This window comes from Hippocampus zosterae, chromosome 16 (genome assembly GCF_025434085.1).
Source record: "Hippocampus zosterae strain Florida chromosome 16, ASM2543408v3, whole genome shotgun sequence".
Classification (NCBI taxonomy): Eukaryota; Metazoa; Chordata; class Actinopteri; order Syngnathiformes; family Syngnathidae; genus Hippocampus; species Hippocampus zosterae.
This window is the reverse complement of record NC_067466.1, coordinates 11,903,792-11,920,588: the sequence shown is the minus strand read 5'-3', so window position 1 is coordinate 11,920,588 and position 16,797 is coordinate 11,903,792. Positions and strand designations below refer to the sequence as shown.

General features: G+C 42.3%; 2 protein-coding genes across 3 annotated transcripts; both read right to left on the bottom strand.

Annotated features, from left to right (window-relative positions):
- Positions 1–15: 15 nt before the first annotated feature.
- LOC127588065 (adhesion G-protein coupled receptor G2) lies at positions 16–9,605 on the bottom strand. Of its 2 annotated transcripts, none has more exons than XM_052046608.1 (27): positions 9,457–9,605; positions 9,253–9,338; positions 8,879–9,000; positions 8,340–8,577; positions 7,835–8,122; positions 7,573–7,670; positions 7,407–7,468; positions 7,272–7,323; positions 6,321–6,352; positions 6,098–6,252; positions 5,939–6,028; positions 5,614–5,737; positions 4,726–4,826; positions 4,443–4,647; positions 4,212–4,377; positions 3,937–4,074; positions 3,496–3,621; positions 3,383–3,428; positions 3,185–3,288; positions 2,826–2,947; positions 2,482–2,750; positions 2,103–2,217; positions 1,956–2,034; positions 1,662–1,863; positions 1,442–1,543; positions 1,203–1,367; positions 16–1,006 (listed from the first exon to the last, which is right to left on the bottom strand). In XM_052046608.1, the coding sequence occupies exons 2-27, from the start codon at positions 9,329–9,331 to the stop codon at positions 843–845; spliced, it is 3,444 nt and encodes a 1,147-aa protein (XP_051902568.1). In that variant the 5' UTR covers positions 9,332–9,338; positions 9,457–9,605; the 3' UTR covers positions 16–842. The 2 variants fall into 2 exon arrangements, with proteins under 2 accessions (XP_051902568.1, XP_051902569.1); XM_052046609.1 differs by having other exon boundaries at positions 3,526–3,621.
- Positions 9,606–9,611: 6 nt separating this feature from the next.
- LOC127588080 (four and a half LIM domains protein 1-like) lies at positions 9,612–12,442 on the bottom strand. The gene is made up of 5 exons (XM_052046640.1): positions 12,255–12,442; positions 12,015–12,189; positions 11,497–11,666; positions 11,248–11,434; positions 9,612–10,648 (listed from the first exon to the last, which is right to left on the bottom strand). Exons 1-5 carry the CDS (start codon positions 12,408–12,410, stop codon positions 10,497–10,499), a joined length of 840 nt encoding a protein of 279 aa, XP_051902600.1. The 5' UTR covers positions 12,411–12,442; the 3' UTR covers positions 9,612–10,496.
- Between the last annotated feature and the right edge of the window lie 4,355 nt (positions 12,443–16,797).

The window sequence follows — 16,797 nt, the reverse complement described above, 5'->3', positions numbered from 1 at the left end:
TAAAAAATTGTGAAATTTTACAATTGATCATGTTGCACTTTATTCTGCAGACATTTGCAAGAACAGCAACGCTGCACTGATTATCTAAACTGAAAAACAATATATACAATGGTATGACATACAATTGCCCCAATCTATGAGTTTTTCGAGTTGTCACTGCCGATTCGCTTCGCTTTGCCCTGCAAGCAAAAATTTGACAAGTGACCTTAAGGCACCCCATCCACCACTAGATGGCGCAGAAAACTTTACACGAAAGTGTGAAAGTACAGGCAACTTGATGTTCATTGCCACTCGCAGTTTAAGTTTACTTTGAAACTGAATAGAAATACACATGTATTCGACCAAACCACTTAAGGTTCTTACAAAAGGCTGCTATGTTAGTGCTAGCGCATAACGGGAAATGAGTGTGATTGATAGCTTTAAAACTGATGTTTAACACAAGCGGTGCAGCAACACATTAATTAAAAAGACTTTGGTATTGGTATGGTATGATGATTTTAGTTACAAGCGTGGGTACAGAATCAACTGAGCTCATAAGTCAAGGTTACCACTATAATGAAAAAATCTAACTGTACACTGAACACAAATGAAAGAGGTTGTGATCAATATAGTACAATGCAGTAGAAAATAATTGTATGCAATTCAATGTGAAATTGAAGGTTTCCATTACAGCTGTGTTTCTATGGTTCTAAGGCACAATGTCTTCTCACCAGTTGCTTAGCAACAGACTCCTCCCTGGTCCTGATGCTCATGTGTTCATAATTGCAGGCTTCTTTGTGGCACTTAGTAGAAACAAAGAACAATGGCGGAGCATGATACAATTACCGAGGACGAGGAACAGCTCATTTCCATGTCTGGTGTCGATGAGGCCGGGCTAAGTGTCGCATGTCTGGTGTGGGCTCCTCCAGCCAGGTTGGAAGGTCACTGCCCTCGTAGGGCGGCTTCTGCTGAGTCCCCAGAGAGGTTGACTGGGCACGGGGGAAAACCAGCGATTTCACAAAAAGCCCTGGAGGATCATTGTGAAACATCTCAAAAAGAGCAAAGGAACAGGCCTCGATCAAGGATTTTTCGTCTGTAAATGAGCAACGAGACTGTGAAGGCTCTCTGGAGGGGATGGACAGAAAAAGCAAAAATAACGCCTGCTTGGATGTTTTAAGAGGCAACAGAGAGATGTGTCGTTGTCGATGCTAGTTTGTACTGACCCAGGGCAGGCCTCTTGCAGGACGAGCCCCTTTGGCTGGATTCCGAGGAGGCCGACGTGCTTACGGTGGAGCTGGACTCCACAGAGCGCACCGATGGCATGCCCGCGTTTAGTTGACAAGGGCTCGGCTTGGCGAGGGCGGCGACGGATGCAGTAGGGCTCCACTCTACACAACAACACCAACATGAGTGTCTTTAGCAAGTCTGCCGTCACATTCTGTCAAGAGATGAGTGTACGTACCAGAGTGATCCTCAAGGCGAAATTTGCCAAGGCAGAGGTGGACCCTCCATTGTCTTCGGACATTTTCCTTCAGGAGGCAGTGGAAGAGAAAGATGAAAAGTCCTGGAAAAACAACACTCAGTAGATCATAAATACTGAAATAGAACATGTGGTTGATCATCAGAACATGAACATTGAACGTGATCTTTCATTCAATACTGTACAGTATGTGTGCGTCTACCTTGAAGGGTGTTGAGTAGAGAGAAAATGTAGAACATTACTAGGCGGGCCGGCCCCCAGGTAAAAAATCCGGCGGTCCAGGTGAGTCCGAGTAACAAAGTCAGAGTGACGATCCCCTTAAAATCACGCATCAGTCCACTGCGGGCCCCAGCGGGACTGTTGGCCCGCATGCGGTGAATCTGGATCAAAACCACCACAAAAACCTGACAATTTGGGGATATAATTGCGTCAGTGTCATTCCACTACATGAAACGTTTGTTCAATGGATTAAATTGAGCACAGAATCTGAACTCACGGCAATATTAAAAAGATACACCAGCGAGGCATAGGCAACCACAGACACGTAGAACGTCACGTCATCCTGCAACCAGCAGCTAGAGACGTAAGCAGGAGTGTAGTCAGTATAAATATGGATTGAGCCATATCTCAAAATTGACCGTACAAGTTGTCAGTGTTGTCAAGTGGCTTCAGGCTGCTCCGAGCGCCACTGTAGAGAAGACCACCGTAAGCGTCGCTTTTCACAATCAGCACCAGCGCACAAATCACCAGAGGAATGCCTGCAAGCACAATGAATACTGTCAATCAAATATGAAAATTATGATTATCTCATTGACAAAATAAAGTGGTTAGTGATCTTGACACATGGGGTGCGATACAATTAAAGGTTGATACCTTTTAACATGTAACAAATCGGTTTGGATAAATAAAATCCATTTTTATTATACCCATATACATATACACACAAACACACACACACATATGCATAAATATATGGTGAAAGTTTCTTGTAGTTTAGAGTTTTTCCCTAGATTTTGACTCACCCCATCCTACTGCACAAAACTTGAATATATATGCCGGCACGTAGATGTTGAAGACCTTGATGAGTGCGAAGTACATGTTGACACCCTCAAGTCCCATCCAGGTGAAGGAAGCCAGGAGGAAGTAGTGGAGCGTCACGGCGGCAGCCACACACAGGCCGTTGGCGCCCCACGAGGAGAGCCACGAGTTGAGCAGGAATGCTAAGTTCAGGCCCAGAAGGGCCACAGAGAGGTTGACGAGGATTTTCGATGGGTAGTCACGACACAGCTTCCTGAAAGAAAGGTGAAATGGCGGCATTATGGAGGGGACAATCAACCCTTGTGGTTTATAGATGTTGGCGTCTCACCCAAAAGCCGTGTAAGTCAGAACAGTGATGCCCAAAAACAGTGAGGAGACCCCACATCCAACATAGGTGATGACTGTCAGCAATTGCTCATTCGCATTATCCACTGGAACTCTGGAGACATCCTGGACACAAAAACACCCACTGCAAAAACTACACTTAAAAAAAAATAGAAGAGTAATGAGTAAATATGAGATTTTTAGAGGAAAAATGCTCTCATATAAAAACTGCCTAAAACAAAAAGATTCTGGCAGGCTGTTATATTAAAACGAGTATGTTAGGTTCATTGCCTGAGGTGTAAATGGTGTCCGGGGACTGGCTGTTCAACGAGTCGCTATATGCTGTACGGAAATGAGAGTTACCAAAAGAACTCCAAAATGTGTGAGATGATCACAGAGGCAAGTGGTGAAGTCAGCACTGCTGTTGTACTTTCTACAGCCGCGGGGGTCCCAGCCTCCATTTCCATCTGACACACACACACACACAGACATGCATTGTACATAGAATTGAAAGTCACAGCAAAAAGTGAGCGAATCCATTTTTACATCCTGACTGCTTACCGTTCTTATTGAAGTTCCAATACACACACTGCGTGTCCATATGGGGCTAAAATATATTAAAGAGAATTAAACCCTTGTTCACCCATTTGCCATAATGACAATTGCGTTCGTACCTGTTTGGGTTGGAGATGAAGGAGCGTGACCTGGACATCCTCTCGGAGGTCCTGGATGGAGGAAGTGACGTTGCTGATGCTGGCGGACACCACAAAGCTGTTGAGGACCTGATCCTTTGATTTGTTCTGGAAGTGAACAAAACATCTCAATTCGTGTCTTGTTTCAATGATAAACTGCTTCTAACTGTATCGTCAGCCATAGACACTATTGTCCACACAAAAAAACTAATACACTCACAGACACATATATATGTCTTTTCAGACCCCACAACACATTCAATTCCAGGTACTCATTAATAAATATATATATATATATTTTAGAGTTAGGGTAAAAAAGGTTCTGAAAATGTCTGGGACTGAATGAGCATCGAAACAGGGGTGTTGAGACTTTTTTTCATCCAATCCTAATACTCTTGATATTATTTGCAAAACAAAGAGTACCATGAAGAGGTCCGGAATGCCATAGAACTGAAACTGGACCCTCGGTGGGCTCTGGGTGTGCGGGAAGCTGTGCTGCAGGATGGAGGGCAAAGAAATGAAAGCCACTGTGCCTTTTAGGGGGACCTTGTTGAGGATAATCTGGAACACAGAGACACAGGGTCGGTGTCGTTAAAGGAGGCATGCATTGTTTTTCACCATTTCAAACAGAGTGACAAAACAGGAGGCTGAAACACGCTGGTCATGCTTTTGTTGCTGGTGACTGTGACTCAACTAACCTCAGGTTTGTCACCAGCCGCATGAGGAGACACTCCAAAAGTCAAACCATCAAACTGCCCCGGAACCACGTCAACAATCGAGACCGCCAGGGCCGGAGCCACCAGAGTGGACGAACCATGGAATCCCACCATGGAGTCTCCCACTGCCTCGGTGATGTTCAGGATCCTGGAGGTGATGCACTAATTAGGTTTTCTTTTTCCCTATTATTGAAATGTTTAGCGTGTCCTTACATGCCGATGAAAGGCAAGAGGTAGCTGTGAGACTCCAGGATGTCCGAGATGGTATCGATGAGAGCTTGGCCCAGGTCGGCGGTCACCGACCTGACATCCACCACGGCCTTCAGTTTGGCCATCACCATCCCCATCTCCGGATCGTTGAGCTCAGAGCGATTGCTCAGTAAACTTTCAATAATCTTCACCACAGCCAAGGCGGTCTCTGGAAATAAAATACATATATTTACATGTTAGTTCTTTCATGATAGGACTCAATATTCAGTTTAGTGGAGTGACAGACCTGGGGTGACTTTTACATGGTTCAGATCAAGGATGGTTTCCACCACTTGATGGCAGTCTTGCAGCTTTGGTGGCATCCATTGGGTGCTGAGGCTCAGTTTACTGAACAAACGAGTCAATATTAATCAAATGTGCCTTTGAGGGTTCCCAATTGCACTTCCCCAAACGTTGAGATTTTTAATTGTAAACTATTGACAGTATCGGGACATTTTGGACAAAATACCCCACCCCCTCCCAGAAATCATCCAAAGACGTCTCCATGTCTCAAAGGTGAGTTGTTAGTTAAAAGGCTCGACACGTCTACTATTTTATCACCTTGTTCAGAAACAAAACTGAGAACATTGTGTGAGATACATCCTCAGCTTCTGATTAATGATTTTACAGCACCAACTGAGTCAACGCGCACGGAGGAGAAGCGGCCATGTAAATATGTACAGGAGGAAGTACTCAGACCTCACAGGCGCATATTTGTCGAAGCGTTCGTGTTGACACAAGAATATTTAATGAGCCGCCCTCTAGTTTCACAATGGCCATAAGTACATTTTCTTTGGAGTGTGGTCTCTCTTTCTTAAATTAAAAACAATAATAATAATTCCACTGAAGTCTTGTGAAGACATCTCGTTTGTAAACGAAATACTACTATAAATCCTCTGCATTATGTAGAAATTTCTACGACAATAAATAATTTTTTAAAAATCTAGGCTTGTGAAAACATCTGCAGGACATTTAGTAAAAATCCTAACAAAATATATATTTTTTTTTCACGCGAACAGAAGTTATGTATTTGCTACTACTAAATCCTACTGAGATAGTGACATTTATATATATATTTGTCAGTAAAAAAACATTACATCTCACTTAATTTTCCACTGATGTGTGTGATTCTGACCAGTGTCTGGTGGCGTAGTCCCGAGTGTTTTTGGGGCACGGCAGAGTGCTGTTTTTCCCCGCGGGCGTGACGGGCCACTCGAAGAGGCCTTTTCTTGTCTGCTGACTCTCCGCCGGACAGGTACCTGAAACAATCACAGATCAATCAAACAAAAGACACAAGTCAAGCGACGGCATCCTTCTTCAATTATTTGACCTGCTCGCTGACGTATGCGGCTTATTTATACATCGGAACATTGTGTATAAAATCTTTATCATTTTAATTTAGAGAAATGTATATAAAGCTTGACTTCAAATTATATATTGCATCTTCACGATGCACTGACCTGATATGCTGGTGGATGTTTGCGTGAAGGAGGAAGTAAGGATTGATGACATGATAGGAGGACGCTTCGTGGTCACAGCGGGTAAACTGTCTAAAGACGAGGAAGACACTTAGGATCTGTTGTCATGGAAACAATTAACACCTCGATGTGATATCCTACCAATGGGCGTGACCTGTGTGCCGCTTGAGAAAACCTGCACCTTCACCGGACCACCGGGGTCATTGTAGATGGGGTTTAGTGCCGTGTGAATCTTCTGCTGCACATTTGCCACGTCCAATTTGGGGCTGACTTTCATGTAGGCCGTGCCGTTAAAACTGCAAAACACAGCCATCAGCATTGAGGATTTATTCCATTCTATTGAGGCTAATGTCATATTTCTCACCTGTTGTTCGCATTGGAAGACGCATGGCGCACCTAAGGGATGAAGGACACATTCAAACAGGTCCCAAAAGGTGCCGATTCCCATTTAGCATGTCTTTGGATGTGATTGTTTAAGCTGCTCAGGAAAAGGTAGTCAAACATTACGATATTTTTTGCGAAGTTCAGAAGACGTGGGCAGTTTTATTGGAAATGGGTAAGCTGCCAATCATTTTTGATGGGTTGCGACATCAGGTCAACACTCAATCGCAAAGTGGATACCAACGCGGAGACTTGACTGTCACACCGGCAAAGGTCACTTGACCTTCCTCTTGTGCCAGTCTGATTGTTGGCCACGCCCTGACTGTCTCCACCTGATGGCCCTTACCTTGTGTTTAAAAAGTCCTTGTCCCCCTTTGTGCCAAAGTGTTTCGTCCTTGTATGCGCACTCCAGCCTCTCGCCACAGGCCCGACCGGCCCTTGCCATGTTTCCACAGCCGCTGAACCTTCAATAAATCTCCCCTTGACTCTGATCCCTGAAACTGTGTCCATTGTCCGAGCCGGTTATCGACATTGTCGGCTCACCTCAAAAAATTGATCTCCAGTTCGGCCAATTGATGCCCATTGACAGATCCAGTGAAAGACTCAAGGCTGACAAATTATTGTCGGCCTGTTCCCAAATTAATCCTTATTTTACATTCATATCTCCTGGATGTTGCCTCTCGTCACTGTTCAGGAACCGCAAGGTCATCTACATGGCAACGAGACGATGCGTTTTGGCATGCTGGCCGGGACTCATAACGCAGATGAGAGAGGTCTACTTTTGAGTTTCATATATATTACAGCATTAGTAAATATTTACAGGTACTTAGACTTACCTCAGACACTATATCTTATACAGTATCTAACATACCGTACACTAAATATGAATACACAACACCATATACAAGTCTATGTGGCACAAATTCAGGCTCACCAACTTTTCTCTACTCGATGTAGTCAGCATGTAATTATCTTCGGCACTGGATCTGATTAAAATAACAGTCACATGTGAAAATAATGCTTGACGTTGACAGGTCAGATGAATTCAAAAGTCAGAATGTTCTCCCACCTGGTTGCCGCATCCACGAGCACTTGGTTTGCCTGGTAGTAGTACGGGAGCACATCCTGGAGCTGAAATCGATACAAATGTGCTTATTCACACCATTAGTCTCATAATCACCTGCACCAACGCAATGTGCTAAATGCATTGGGTGTATTCCAGTCTATAATAATACCCAGCGGCTTGCGATGTCCCTGGCTAAGGAGAGCTCGGTGCTATCCCCGTCAAAGCGAATGATGCTGAAATTAAAGCTCACTTTGTAATCGGACCACTCTATGGGAAACAAGAACATCAGTTTCATTTAGATGGATGATGGCAAATAGATCGAAGGTGAATAGACATTAAACAGGTGCCAGGATGGATGGACACATGTTACATGGCTGGACAGATAGATTTCTCTTATGTTATGATAGCATGCTAGCGCCCTTGGTACTGACCACAGGTGAGGGTGTTATCACGTATGGGGTCACATAAGCCTTTGTCCCACTGCTCCTTGCTCCAGTGCACGAGATCTCCCTCAGTGCAGGAGAGCGTGTTCACTTCCTGGCTGCTGCGTTGTCGCCCCCACAGGCGGAAGAGAGACAACCTGTCCAAACAGTTAGTGGACGGAAGGCTACGCATGGCGCTGTCCACCATAGGGGAGGCCGCGCCCAGGGTGAGCATCCCGTTGGGGGCCAGCTCATAGCAGGAGGTGGAGATGGCTGAAGAGGTAAGGCTATCCTCAACTGCAGCACACAACATTTTCAGAAAGATTAATAAAACAGTAACCTCTTTCTTTTGAAATGGATTCCATCATTTTTGTCCTCAAATAAGACATACAACACTCCACAATATGAAAAAAAACTTTTGTGGAACATTTTGCAAATGTACAGTGGATATAAATAAAGTTTGCACACCCCTGTTTAAATGTCAGGGTTTCGTGACGTGAAAAACTGTACTTACCTGCCTCGAGATCAGTCAGGCTTCCGTTTACGTACAGCAGGGGCCTGTCGTCGGTGTGCGACCAGGTCAGACAGAGAGAGTGCCACTCTTTTGTCGCAAGGCCAATATCAGCCGTTGTCCAATTACTGCCAAACAACCGGACCATCACAGCGCCCCCACGGCCCTCCAAGCCTACACTGCCACACTGAACCTCTGGATGGTGGTACATAAAGGCTGTCCATGGCCCGCACGCTGAAACCTTGATGTTAATCAGAAACAATAATGTCCTCATTAATTCAACAAGCTTTTTAATACTGGCATTGTAAATTTTGTTTGCATTTGATACTTTTGGGTACCACCAGAGGACGCCTACGTAGCACTCGTCACATCTATGTATAGGATCACAAAAATAAGCAAATCATAAAAAGAACAATTTCATTGGAGGACTGTTTTTTAACCATCATTGAATTCTCACTCACACTGGTGGAGAATACCTCCTCTGGAAGTTTGTTATTGTATTATTATTATTATTCTTATTGTTGTTTAAAAAAGACAAAAACCTTGAACTTGAGGTGGAGGCAGATGGTAAACTGGTCCAAGGTCGAGGCATGAGGCTTCAGTGTCCAGTGTGTACAATTAGCGGTGAATTCGGCCACATTGCCCCACAGGCTGAGCAGAGGCGCTGACCGACCACAAAGTACACCAAACAAACAATATAACATCATCCGAGGAAAATAACCCGAGGAGGAAGTGCAATACTTTTATCGCTCCATGATACCGCTTTTTATCATTCATACTTATGTATTATGTACACATGTGATATTACACCTAGCTTCAACTTGATGACCTTCCATGTATTTGATCAGATTTTGTGGTAAATTAATGCTGTATAGCATTATTGCACAGTGTGTGTGTGTGTATGTGTGTGTCCTACCCATCGTCATTGAAGAGGAAGCGATGCTCAGGAAGGTCAGCGCGACCACCGCGTTGAATATTTTAGGTTGAAAAGTCATCAGGAATCTAGAAAGAGGTGACACCCCCGCCCCACACACTCACCCTTATTGGTTTTTCAGTACAAACAGATAACGTTCAATTTTCAATTTAATCCAGATTGTTTTGTAACAAAATAGGCACTTACCCCGGTTGGGGTATCCTTCTTCAAACGCAAACAACTGCAAGCTATGTTGCTTCAACACTGGGACTCCAGTGGATCATTCCGTGTGTGTGAGTGTGTACTCGAATGACAGGGTGGGACAGCAGTGAAGCAGAGAGCGAGATAAAGAGGAACCTATACACATTCTGAATGCAAATTTTATACTGGACATCACTCAAACATTACGAGACAACTCCTTTAAAAAAAGACATAGAAATCAATGACTGAGTTATGAAAAGTAATTATTCAATTTAATACATACAACTAAGTATGTCACATAAACGTTTTTAAAACAGTTGTGAAAGATGCCACTTTCAAATTAAATACAAATGAGCATATGGGATTAAAAAAAAGCAAGTCACTGGAACACAATGTACAGCTTTAACATTATATTTAATCATTCAATCGCGTAGCACGAGAGGAAGCCTACACAGAGCTAGCGAGCCGATAGATAGCGTCATATCTAAAATATATATTTACCAAAAAACAAAAACATGTTCTGAAGAATGCATTACTAATGTTTACTTTCCAGCTGCAGTAAAAAAAAACATAAGAATTTCATAACGATAGCAATAAAAGCCAACCTTTTCTTACAACGAACACTAATGGGTAAAAAAAAGCATTGAATATGAATTCATGCCTCGCCATTAGGGTAAACATGAATGGATTTCAATCAGACCATTTATCACTTATGTAGTTCTCTGTTCGTTAATATCATTTAATATTCCCACTAATGGATAGATGCTGTAGACAGTTGTCACATATAGATAGGCTGAGAGAAAGAGAGAGAGAGAGAGAGAGAGAGAGCATTTGTGAATACAGCACATCATATTTTCTCATATGTGTGTTTACTTCCACACGTATATTCGTCAAATTTTACTGCTATCAACGAAAACGCTCTCGGCCAGCTTGCTGATCCCTGCAAAGTTGTTACTATGTCAATGGGGCCCGTCAATGAAATGAAGACATCTTTTAACACCTTTGTGTAAGTGCAGTCTCGCGAAAGGAGCAGTTGGAACTGTTTTCTAGTCGTCGCCGCAGTCGGAGCACAGGATGTCCCTTCCTTTCGCTATAAAGGGCTTGTTAGACAGATTGAGGGAGCACCGCTTACAGTTGAAGCAGTATTCATGCCAGGAGCCTCCATCGTAGGTCACCACATTGACCCCTTTGCCAAAACCTGATGAGAGAGGATAATTGTTACCAAAAAAAAAAAAGACTTTTGCAACCTACAGTTGAACCTTGTGACAACGTATCTCGAGGGACATAGCGCATCTACATGTTATAACGGTATTTCGCTGTTATTTGTCCGACAAAGTTATCTGGTGTTTGACTAAATACACAACATGTCATTCTTTGCTTTATGTTTAATTTTCCTAGTGTACTTTAACTTGGGATGGCAATAAAAACTGAAAACTAAAATTAATACTAAAACAAAGAGAAACTCAACTAAAAGGAAGCATTTTGGGGGAAAAAAAAACTAAAAATCCATGTCTTTATATGTCCATATATATTTCAAATAACTCATGAAATATATATGGGGTCACATAAGCCTTCACATAAGAATTTTCATATATATTTCAAATAACTCATGAAATATATATGAAAATTCTAAACAAAATAAAAACTAATATGAAAAAGCCAAAATGTTCATCACGCTGATGTTATGATGAGATTTTTCCTAATGTCAACTAAGTGTCTTTGCTCGGCAAAGGTGAGGAAACACTGATTTATTAATAAAGACACTCAAATATGAACAGAGGCAAAAAAAAAAGAAACCTGTGATGGCCATTTGGCAGCCGCTGCATTTCTTAGCCACGGTGCTCTTGTAGCAGTCCACGCAGAACACCTGGTCCTGGTGGGTGGTGAAGCTGGACCCGGCCAGAGGCTTGGAGCAGGAGCTACACACGAAACAGTGACCGTGCCAAGGCTGCCCCTGGTAGTTGACTCCTCCGGACATAATTGGCTGAAAAGGAATTAAGGTAGGTCAGTTTTGAATGCCACTTCTGACTGTTTTTCCACAATTACCTTTTTGCAGGAGACGCAGATCTTTGCAAATTTGTCGTCATAGCAGGGGCTGCAGTAGACGTCGCTTCCTTTGGCGATGAAGCTCTGCGACCCCATCGGTCGCTTGCAGTGGCAGCAGGTGAAACAATCGTCGTGGAACGAGTCGCCTTTATACTCCACACTCTGTGTCCCTGGAGATGAGGACACGCAGGTCATAGATTCACAAACCAATGTGCACGTATGCCCCCTCGTCCCTGTTTATGGTGCCATCTTCACACACTGTACAATTTTAAACTAAAAGTTACTCTGACCTTGCGCCATGCTTAGGCAAGGAACGGTGGCAAAACTTGGTTTCAGTTGTGTCATTTCTGCAATGTCTTTTCAGTGGAGTACAACATTCTAGAGTGCTATTCTTCTTGTTAAAAACACATGACAAAACATTTTTTGTTGCTTTTTTTCTGCAATAGATTCATGGCATTGCAATTAATTTCGATGGGGGAAGATGACACATGTTCACCTGTTTGTGTATGGATTCTTACCGGCAAGTATGGGTTTATAGCAGGCGTGGCAGCGTGGAGCCTCTTCTCTGGAGCAGCACTTGCCACAGAGGATGCGCTCATCCTTGGCGGTGAACGGCTCCTTGGCCAGTGACTTGTAGCACTTTGCGCATCGGAAGCAGTCCTCATGCCAGTAGCGGCCCTTGTGGCTCAGCTCCTGATGAGAGTCAGTGTCACACATCCAGGTGCCAAATAATACTATATGTGAGCACGTGTTAACACCTTGGATTCCACAGAGATGGGTCGGTGGCACTCGGTGCAGCTGTTGGCGCAGAACTTGGTGTGGCAGCGCACGCAAACAGGTCGACCCTCGTTGCGCACAAACCTCCTGCCGCCGAGGTCCTCACGACAGTAGAAACAATGCACGCTGGCTGACATTTTTTGTCTCTGAAACAAAGAATTATTTAAAAATTGCAGTCAGATCAGGCTTACAGTCATTTGACTTTACAAGTACATGAATGAAAAATAACTAATATGTCAAAAAAAAGGGGGGGTCAGGAACCATGTTTGGCAACTTAACCCGCTTACACTGTAAGCTACACACAAAGCAGTGGTACTAAATAAGAGTAATAATGAAAATAATAATAATAATAAGTAACGAACACATTTCAAGTTTTGCATATGTAGCCCTCATTATAAGCCAATAATTCAAATTTTTAAACTTAAATCAAAATGGACATCACACGCCTCAGGCATTCGTTGAAAGGTGCTTTTCAGGTATATTCAAAAATTAAATAAAAATGACTTAGTGTGAAATTTCTGCATTAAAAATTAATCTGCGACAGTAATTTTCTGGAGTTAATTTTTGGAAACTAAAAAGTATTTTAAAACTTAATTTTCCATCAAAAACAAATTAAGAATAATATTTGATTGGAAATACTGTACGTAAGGATTACACTGGTGTGCCATCATTTACGTGAGATGGCAATGGTGAAGATTTTGGAGCAATCTAAATCGCAAAAGTCAGATAATGTACTTCAAGAATTAAGACACGTGGCATTTTGAGTAATGCCACCAAGCACCACTAGAGGACGACACAGACGTTTGTAACAATAATAATGAGCAGCACTGAGTCGTGGACAAGTAAATCAAGAATTAAATGGAATGCTGTTGGGCGAGCCTGGTGAGCTGGCAACACTGAACAGATAAAAAGAGGGTGTGGAACTGAATGTAGCATGCTTCCAAAAGGTCATTACAAGGGCACTAACACTGTGCTGGAAATTCAAGACATGTTAAAATTTTTCATTTACATGTCGCCCACTTCACCTTCTCATTGGCCGATGATCAAGAATTATCAGAAAGTACAGTTGAGAGTGTGCATGACATGTGTAAATAAAGTGTATGATTACATAGAGAGGTGAACGCATGAAAGAATTCCTGCTATGGGACATGTGGTCAGATCTGGACTGCAGACGCAGACACACACCCACACACACAAAAACTGCACTCACAGAGACAACACCAGCCACCCAAGAGAAAACAAAACCCACAAACCGTGGGGTCAGCTACATGCCAGCAGAGACTCACATGGAAGTGTTCCTCTTGTCGTAAAAATCTGATGAAAACGCTACAAATGTGTTTCAACATTTTTTCGAACAGTGACTCTACAAGTTGATTTATTACAGGTCATTAACGTACTTTATCTAGTGCGAAAGGATTAAAATTATGCCTGTCTAAACATTTCAGAGGACTGTGAGCACAAGCAGACACACGCTAGACGTAGATAAAAAGACTTTACAGTTGACTAGAGCAGACAAAAGCAAAAAAATTAACCGTCATCAATGTGGCGGCCATGTTTACAGGGGTGAATTTCCCATTAAAACAATGTATAGACAGATGTGGCAGCCATCTTGGCAGGGGAGAGTGCGCCTTCAAATGAAATGGAGCAAGGAGGTTAGCATCTAGCGTCGACATGTAGGAGCCTATTGTATCGCCCTGTTTAAATCAGTCTGTTGTTTTTACAAAGTAGTCCATGAAATTAGTCCAAGTAGTCTGTTAAATTGAAGTATAAGCAATAGCTGCAAACCTAATGTTAAGTGTTCTATCATTCTTTATATGTGTTTCTTCTCTGAAGAATGTATTTGACCTGTTACTAAGGGACCCAGGAACTCATTTAAATTGAGAAATAAATCACAACACACAACTTCTTAAGACTTCCCCATTTGGTTACAAAATAAACTTCATGCTTCAGGAATGCCAACCTGTTGTTTTATTTCCCCACTAAACTGCGCAGACCAACAGCAATTACTGGCTGTAGCCACACAAGGAGCCACGCTGGTTAAAATAATAACAAGAGTGCCACCAGCATAACAATAAGACACCTATCTGATGGGAACTATTCACTAACAGGAAGCCAGCCGGGAATTCCACGCAGGTCGGAGGGAAAAATAAATCATGTTAGGGTGACGTAAGCTGACATGTTTCAACTTTTTTTCCCCTCCACTTCTTGCCATAATAAACCTTGTTTTTAAGAGCAGATAGGTATCATTTTCATGTGATGCTAAGTGCCAATGAAGACCTCCAAGTGAGTGTGCCAGCGATGTGTGGTCCTGGCTTATATGAGGAAGGGTAAAGTGTGTTAAGTGGCAAGAAAATGATGTGCTTGACTGTATTTTCCTACTTGGGGTTGGAATGGTTGTAAACATTGATACAGGATACGTGTTGGACTTGGGAGAAAGTTGTCCTCTTATAGTACAACAACATGAAATTCACACCCACCCCGAGGCATCTGACACCGTACGGATTTTTCACATTTGTCTGCACGACATCTGTGTTGGCATGAGCTTATCGGTCAAGAATGTGCTGGAACACGCCAGAAACAGGAAGTCTCCATCGCAAGAGCGTTGGCATGGTAAACGTACGCTCGCATAGAGAGACAAATGCAATTTTGATAATGTTATTAAAAATGACGACAGCCCTATAGCAAATAGTGGGCTTCGACGTTTATTTATTCATTCGTGGTGGGGCTTTATTTTTTACGTGTTTTTTGTTTTTACAATTACACTGGTCAACAGCAAATTTGAATAAGAGATGGCATCATGTGTCCCTAAATGTATTCAGACTGATTTTTAAAAATGTCTTCACTTTTTTCCTAGCATAGCACATCAGGTTTCTAAGATCTTTTCATTTTTTTTGCATTGAAGTTGGACCTATAAAAGCTCAGGCAAGACAGATTTTACAGTTGAGGTGAAAATTATTGCTATGATGTTTCAGAAGAAAATCCCCCCTTTTACTCAACCTAACCCTTAATTCATAAATATTACAACCTACGGTATATTACTATATTACATGTGATATTATTCTTCAGCAATTGGAATAATGCAGAAAGGAAAAATAGCAACATAGCAGCAAAGATTATCGGCTGTCTATTATCAATTTTCTTTCACAGTACTATCCGTGACATTCTGTGTGCGGGTGTGCCAGCCACCCCAAGTTTAGAGCCTCAGCAGCACCATAACGGAAAAGAAAGGCATCACAACAACATGACCAAGAGTGAATGTGACTTAAACTACGGTCTTGAGGGATTTCAAATAGCACAAACTATTCGACATGAATCTCAGTGTCCAATTCCAAAAGCTACACGGTGCCAAACAAAAAGCCGCACGTACAAAAAAAAAATACAAAACCAAAATGTCCTCTTTAAGCAGCGGGTGATTTAAGCGTTAAAACAGAAAGCTGGATGCGCTCTCATGTTCAAGAGAAAGTCTTGGAGGGGATGTTGGTTAGGGCTGCAAAACAACTTGTGATCCAAGGCAACCAGGCAACCATTTTTTTTCTGTGATAAAGCTTGGCTTTATTTACCTGAAGAATGCTTCATTTTTGGAGAGGTTGAAAGTGCTGTCTGAATGTAACAGTGCAATTTATCTTGAGATACACAGTGGCAAACTTCACAACAAGAAGCAGAGCAAACAATTCATCAAAAATCTGGCCACTTGCTTGCTTCGAGCTGTTTATTGGCATTCCAAGTTGAATTTTATTGTAAAACTGGACATAAATTAAAGAATGACATGTTGCGTGTTTAACATAGCTTTGCCAAAGGTCTGCTAGTTTTCTCTCCAGAGGCGATATTTCACTAGTTGATTCTGCACTTGAACTTTTTATATGGTAGCTTCAGCCTAAACGCGGTGGCCAAAAGTTTTTTTTTTTAATCACAGTGGCTATAATCACAGCGCTATAATCAACTCCACATGTTTTTTTTTTTGTTTTGTTTTTTTATGTGGCTCTTCTGGACAGCTTGAAAATGGCTCTTTAAAAGTGCTGAAAATGTGCTTGACCTTATCTCATCATCGTCATCATTGTGAACCCTTTCCAATAAAGGTCCCATAAAATGAGACACACTCACATTCTCTGACATAAAGCCTGAGAAGAAGGCTGAAGCTTTACAAGACTGTGATGTAATTTACGGTAGTGTCCTTTAAACTTTCAACCAGGCACCAGCCTTTGGGGCTTAAAGTGAACAGTATCACTCTTGCTTCTCCACACTGCAACCCATTCATGTTCATGCTATTAAGAGGGACATGATGACCGCAGGCGGTGGAGCATTCGTTCACTCATCTCTTTCAAGTGACTTCTGATGCCTTTGTAGTATTACTTTTTAATTTTGTATTTGCATGGTTAATATGGATATTGACAATTACCAACAAAAATTAGCTTTTGTCCAGTACGCAAAAATAAAGTGCTGGACAGGAATGTTAATTGACCTTTGTGAGCATTTCCTTGGCCTCAACACTTCGATCTGTGAATGAAGAGAAGAGGAAACTTGCTA